The following is a 7,347-nucleotide window of genomic DNA, read 5'->3' as shown; positions in this document are numbered from 1 at the left end:
ACAGCACATGATACCCACCAAAATACTTTTCTAGGAGCACTTTCACTACACAGCCTGAGAAGCCAAGGGGGTGTGTTTTATCGAGATCGACAGTGCTGGCTGAATATATGACGAAGTCAAGGATGTACCCCGTCTTACAGTCGCACAGTACAAAGAACTTAATTCCAAAGCGATGGCGTTTGCTTGGAATGTACTGGACAAACCGAAGACGTCCTCTGAACAGAACGAAGGACTCATTAATGACAACCTTCTGAAATGGGTGGAAGAATGACATGAACTTATCCTTCATTCTGTTCAGAATCTCCCGGATCTTCCAGAGTGGGTCGGTTTGGGAAGGTACATCATTATCGGCAAAGTGCAGGTTTCCCATGATGTTCCAGAAGCGATCTCTGGCCATGTACTTGTTGAAGGTCGGTGAGGGTAGTAAGGGGTCCATGGACCAGTATTCTTCCAACTCATGCTTCTTGGAGTGTGGCATAAGAAGCATGAGGGCAAAGAACACATACAGCTCCTGCACTCCCAGCATGGTCCACTGTTGCATCTTGGCTGCACCTGTACCACTAGCAGCACGTTGTGATTCGAACCTGTTGGTCTCATCACATATGTGCTGCATGACTTCGTCATCTAGGAAGGCCAAAAGGTAGTCGACACACTCAGCATTTTCGTCCATAGTGAAGGCAGGCTGAACTCCTGACGAGCTCTCATCGAAAACCAGGTTTTCGGGGACAAAATCTGACCCTTCCGTCCACGTGAAGGCGTCCAGGATTCCCTGGCGTGGCGGTGGAGGGATGGTGGTGGTGGTAGTGGTGGAGGTTGGCTGAGAGGGAGGCTTATCTCGGTCAAGGTCACTCGCACTGACCCTAGGTTGCCGTACAGCACTAGCAGCCCTTACCCTACTAGCTGCACTACTTCTCACTCTCTTAGATCTACCTCTACCTCTACGGCCGGCCTTCACTGTTGATGCTGGTGGTGACTCCGATGACGAAGACTCCGGAGATAACTCAGCCGACGATGATGACGAGATGAGTAAAGCGGGGCTTGGGGAACGGGGAGGTGAATGCTCTCGTGACTCATGGCGGGCTGGGTCACGTGGGGGCATTGTTCTGGGGCTAACACGCCGCCTTTTCACTCCCTTCCCAAATTCTTTTCCTTCCTGCACTAAAGGCTCCTTTCCCTTGGAGCTAGACACAGATTCACTGGTAGGAGCACTTGTTGTCGCTGTTTCTGGCGCGATAACTTCACCTGGCTCATCACACAATTCACCGGAATCGTCAAAATCGCTGTCCATTATTATCATCGACAATTCAGCAAGTTCTCGTGCCACTGTAGAGTCACTGAGGCCTTTCCTGCTTGCCTCAACACTTTTCTTGGGGGTAGAGGTCACGGGGCCCTTTGCAATGGGCGCAGAAGCGGCAGGAATGGCGGGGCGCGAGTGCGACATGTTGTCTCTGCAGTGGAGGACAAGGAACTAAATGCCGCGGCTTATCTGAGAAGGGAAGGGTTGACAATGACACTCTAGGCTGACTGCTGCTAACTTACAGGCTAATTTTTTATAGGTAGAAAATCTCGGCAATAAATAAAGAAATAGGTAGTTCCAGGTGAATGTAAATGTCAATTAGGATTCTCCCTTCCTTTCTGATATATATTTTTATTACAGACATCGATTACAAGGCATAAATCAAAGGGGAAATTACCGTGGTAATGTAGCGAATGAATGCACGTGAGGTTTTGTCAGGTGATAATTAGGCAATTTCTGGAGTATAACACTATCACTTACCTGTTTTTTTTTTTGGTATATATTATTGTGTAAAAATATTGGGCATAGGGCTTATTTCAATGGATGAAATCTGTGGAAAAAGAAGGGGGAAATTTCTGTAGCACAGTGCGGCGTGGGAGGTGAGAGGAGAGGGTAATGGAGGGCAGGTAGGGAGGGGAGTCACGAAGGGGGTAAATTATCTGAGAAGGGAAGGGTTGACAATGACACTTTAGGCTTACTGCTGCTAACTTACATGCTAATTTTTTATAGGTAGAAAATCTCGGCAATGAATAAAGAAATAGGTAGTTCCAGGTGAATGTAAATGTCAATTAGGATTCTCCCTTCCTTTCTGATATTTTTTTTATTACAGACATCGATTACAAGGCATAAATCAAAGGGGAAATTACCGTGGTAATGTAGCGAATGAATGCACGTGAGGTGTTGTCAGGTGATAATTAGGCAATTTCTGGAGTATAACACTATCACTTACCTTTTTTTTTTTGGTATATATTATTGGGTAAAAATATAGGGCATAGGGCTTATTTCAATGGATGAAATCTGTGGAAAGAGAAGGGGGAAATTTCCGTAGCGCAGCGCGGCGTGGGAGGTGAGAGGAGAGGGTAATGGAGGGCAGGTAGGGAGGGAAGTCAGGAAGGGGGTAAAATAGCTAAAATGTCAACAATGGATGGGAGTACAGATGAGATTTGGAGTGCTGACTAGTGTTGGACATTGGCAGGACTGATATATGATACAAGCCACCACTTGAGAGCCCGGGATAATTCAAAATAACACAGAATCACAAAAGTGACGCCCCGCGGTATGATCCATTGTAGCCGAGCGTCACGAAAGTGACGCCCCGCGGTTAAGGGGTTAACCACGTTCTTTGCTGAGATATTTCTAAGTGGAATGGCTTCAGGATAACGAGTAGCCATATCAATCAGGGTCAACACATCAGAAAATTCTGAAGAAGTCTTAGGAAGAGGGCCCACAATATTCACCAACACACGGGTGAATGGTGCCTCAAAAGGAGGAATGGGAACTAGAGGTGCAACCTTTTCGGTCTGATTACACTTCCCAACAACTTCACAGGTGTGACAAGACTTACAATACCAGGAAACATCTCTGAAGATATCTGGCCAGTAGAAGTGTTTCAAAATGCGTGCCACAGTCTCCCTCACTCCAAGGTGTCCTGCCAAACTGGAATCATGAGCCACTCTAATATATCCTGCCTACAAACACGAGGGATGACAACTTGATGTACAACCTCCCATTCACAGTCGGCTGATGCTGTTGGGGGTCTCCACTTTCTCATAAGTACTCCTGACTTTAAATAATAATAAGTAGAAGCACCAGCTGACTCTTCCTCACTGCAAGCAGAGTTAGCTAGACCTTTCAACTCAGGGTCAGCAACCTGCAACTCAACCAACTCTTGATGAGACAAATTATCAACACTGCGGGGTACTGCCTCATCTGGTGAGTGGTCCAAATTAGCAAGAAAAGTGTCAGCTAGGATAACATCATCATCATCATTATCCTCTAAGTCACCAGTAACTTTAGACTTAGCCCTAGTGACAGCACATGCAGAGAACACATCAGGGATATTACGATCCTGGGTCGCGGTCACTGGTTCACTAGACAACTGAGGAGCTGGACACACTTGACTTCCACCAATATCATTTCCAAGTAAGAAAGTTACACCTGAGTGTCTCAACCAACCCAACCATAACGGAACCATTAACAAAACCAGACTCTAAACTCACTCTGCACAGTGGGACAGAGAAGTAATTATTCCCTACACCTTGTAAGATTACAGTTTCATCAGAGGAATTAACATTAGAGCCTAGAACACTGGTCAGCATAAGGGATTGGCAAGCACCTGTATCACGATATATTTTAACTGATTTCCTGTTAATACTGTCCAGAGGACTGACAAAACCATCAGACAGGAAATTAGCACATGAACTCTTGAGAGTGTCACCCACGTTACTGCTCAAAAGAGGAGCTCCATCATGAGAATTTAATTTACCCCTCAAAGCAGGTTCAGTTAACTCGGTTAAAGAATTCTGGGAACTCTCAAGGGTGGACACTAGACCAATTGACTGAGTATTTAAAGACTCCTTTTTGTTCACATCACGCTGTCTCCTGAAACATTTCTCCGTAGTATGACCAAGCTTTCTACAATAAGTACATTTACTTTTCTGAAATCTAGAGGTGGAGCTGGTATTTACTTCCTGAGAAACATCATCTTTATTCTCTTTTCTGTTACCTGTACTCTGAGTAGAGGCAACGTACTTACTCTCAGCTTTCCTTTTTTCTTTAGAATATCTCTTGTGAGTGAGAACATATTCGTCAGCTAAAACTGCAGCATCAGACAAATTATCTATTCTTTTCTCATCAAGATATAGGCTTAGATCATTATTAATACACCTTTTGAAGTCCTCCAGCAAAATCATCTGCTTAAATTTATCAAAATCAGAATTTACATTCTTAGAATTTAACCACTGCTCTAACAGATCTTCTTTGATTTTTGCATACTCAACATGGGATTGCTTATCTTGCTTATAAGTTGTCCTAAATTTTACTCTATAGGCTTCAGGAAGAAACTCATAGGCCTTAAGAATCAAGCTCTTAACTACATCATAATTATCAGATTGATCCTGAGGCAAAGATGCATAAGTTACTTGAGCTTTACCGGTGAGAACAGTTTGAAGGAGTACTGGCCAATAATTTTGGGGCCAATTAAAACCTGTAGCTACCCTCTCAAACAACTGAAAATACTTTGTTAAATCAGATTCATTAAAAGGACGGACAAGTTTAACATTTTTAGCCACATCAGAATCATCAGAGCTAGATGATCCAGTCCCACCTTGTTTCATGCGATATTCATGGTCTGCCTGAATCCTAGCAAGTTCAACTTGTGCCTGAAACTCAGCCTCCTTAGCACGGGCCTGAAACTCAGCCTCCTTAGCACGAGCCTCCTGCAGGGCTAGCTGTAACTTAGCTATTTCAATCTGCGTTTGCTCATCTGGAGGAGTTACATTAAACAAGCTTTCATTAATCATGACAACAATTTGATCTTTAGAATGATGAGAGCGAACAGCAATTCCCAATTGTTGAGCAACAAGCTTAAGTTCATTCTTTGTTCTGTTTTCTACATCACACACTGTTTGCACATTTGACAAAAAATCTTTGGCTTCATCAAGCGTAGTAATAGTAGACATCATGAATAAATCACAGTCACAAAATATCAAGCAATATCCTTATGATAATATCCTGAATATCCTGATAAGAGGTAGCCAAATTTATGTTACAGAACAGAGAGAGAGAGTGAACACTTCAAGTGAGAATACTAAAAATCACTACTGTCCCACAAAGTTCCAGGTTCAAAACAAAAGAGTTAGGTAAAATTACAAGTTAAAGTTTAATGCTCAAACTAACAACTAAATATTCAGGACTCATAAGGATAATGTAATGGCAAAAAACAGGTTAAACATATGGTTAACTGCAATAGCCTCTATTAACACGAAATTAGCAAGAGTAAATTTATCTAAGTCCCTGATAAAATGAGAAAACCGGATAATGCTCAGTTAATGCAATATATATTATTACAGATACAAAATATTATTAATATTGGCTGACAGTAAAATTTTACATTAAATCACAAAAACCTTACCAGGCCTACGAATCAACACCTTATGCTATACAGTACAAGAAAAATGTAATAACACTTATACTCAAATTACACAGCAGCCAGATGGTTGGAGACTTCCTGAGCACTCACAAAAATAATAATAACTGTACAGGGGAGGACAGAGATGTGAACAAAATGAGGAGTAGATCTAAGTGGCAATTAATGCAGAGACTGAGCTCATTATAAAGGGGCCGGCAGAGCTTGATACAACTTATAAGAAGGACGCGCAAATGAAGCCATAGGGGAGAAAGAGTTGACACTCCTGCTCTGAACAACAGAAAGAACGACTTACTCTACTATAAGGGAGGAGAAGGGGGGAGTGAGGTAGAACACGGAAGCTTGGTCACTATGGAAGCCACGAGGCGAATCGTGATCAAACATGCAGCATACTGTACGTTTGAATTATACAAAGGATGATGAAATCATAGGCTATGTAACAGTATGTATATATATATATATATATACGTCATCAGATTGGAGGTGTTACTAAATGCTTTTTGCTTGCGAAGGTACATACTGTGGAAGGTTCCCGGAAAAGCCATCTCAGTGGATGGAGGACGACTTCGAGGGTGGTGTGTCGAGATGGTGGGAGCGGACAGAGGGCGCTGTGGTGGCGCAGGGCTGCGGCGCCAAGCACAGTGGCTCAACACTCCTCTTCTCCGGTGCTGGACCCAGAACAGCCACCACTAAAGAAATGGACACCAGATTCGTCAAGTAAGCCAGAGTATTCATTAACATCCTAATCCAATTCTCTGCTCATTTCATGTAACTAATCCGCTTTATATTTAATGTATGCAGTAGTAGATGCGTTTACTCTGCTGAAGACAGCCCGGGGACAGAGCAGTTAAAAACTATTTCAGCGTTTTGATCGAGCATAAATAGTTTGGTATTGTACTGCAGCTGTCAACATGTGATTTTATTCAGGTCATAGTGATTCTTCGCAGCTAAAGAATTAACTGTGTAAGTAACACCGCATGACAGGAAAATTTAACACAAAAGCAGGGAAAATTATGAGGAGTGAGCCCAGTGAAACAGTCATTGATTCCCCCATCCAAGCACCCCTCTACTTATATCCCAGCAGCTGTTAAAGGCATAACACCAAGTGTGGCACAACCCCAAGTGTGGCATAACATCAAGTTTGGGTAACAAGCTACCTCCATCAGTCTGTGTCAGTTCGTTGCTTATCTTTACTCTCTTCATTTTCACCTACTTCCCTAGTAGCACACCACAGGTACAGATTTCAGCTTTCTTTATTCGTTTTATCTCGTCCTCACATTCCATCTCTAGGTTGCTTCTCTCTTGGCTTAGTTATTTATTATCCGTTCTACGACAAGCCCATACTATATCCATGTTTATATTGTAGCGATTAGATCCTCAACTTTTGTCGGAATAGTTAACAAAAGAGTTCCCTTGTGATATTTTAGACTGAAAGTCACATTTAATACTCATATTATCGATCGTAGGATAAATTGTTATAAAGGTAACGCCTATTTCTGAGCATCATTCTCCAGAACATACGAATCTTGGTAGCACTTCTTTCTTACCGATCAATTTATGCATGTTACGCCCTCATATTCCCTTGTGTATGTTATAAATACCTTTCCAAAATGACAGTTTGCATCAATAATAGGTTAAAGGATATCAAGGGTGTAATGTGAAAAACAAATTGCTAGACGTATGGCAAAATCTAAGGCAGCGAGAATACGACATTATATCACTACCGTATCTCACTGTCTGTGCGAAGTGCGGGAAAACATTCATATACTTGTAGCTTGATGAGACATATCGAATCCGTTCACCTCACGGGATCACAGCTGGACCATTCTTTGCAGGTACTGACAACAATAGTTCTATAGAACTTGTATGTTACATTTCTTAAGAGTGAAGTAAAATTGTCTAA

General features: G+C 42.4%; 1 protein-coding gene across 1 annotated transcript in view; it reads left to right on the top strand.

Moving 5' to 3' along the window:
• Positions 1–5,937: 5,937 nt before the first annotated feature.
• The window catches only part of LOC145415023 (reelin-like), a 45,101-nt gene continuing 43,691 nt past the window's right edge, over positions 5,938–7,347 (top strand). The window contains exon 1 of the mRNA XM_080284440.1: positions 5,938–6,161. Within this exon, the coding sequence (XP_080140566.1) occupies positions 5,938–6,161 (224 nt within the window). The remainder of the gene's footprint in view (positions 6,162–7,347) is intronic.

Source organism: Coenobita brevimanus, chromosome 101 (genome assembly GCF_032717465.1).
Source record: "Coenobita brevimanus isolate Jiangsu-jjx chromosome 101, ASM3271746v2, whole genome shotgun sequence".
Classification (NCBI taxonomy): Eukaryota; Metazoa; Arthropoda; class Malacostraca; order Decapoda; family Coenobitidae; genus Coenobita; species Coenobita brevimanus.
This window is presented reverse-complemented; position numbering and strand designations above follow the sequence as displayed.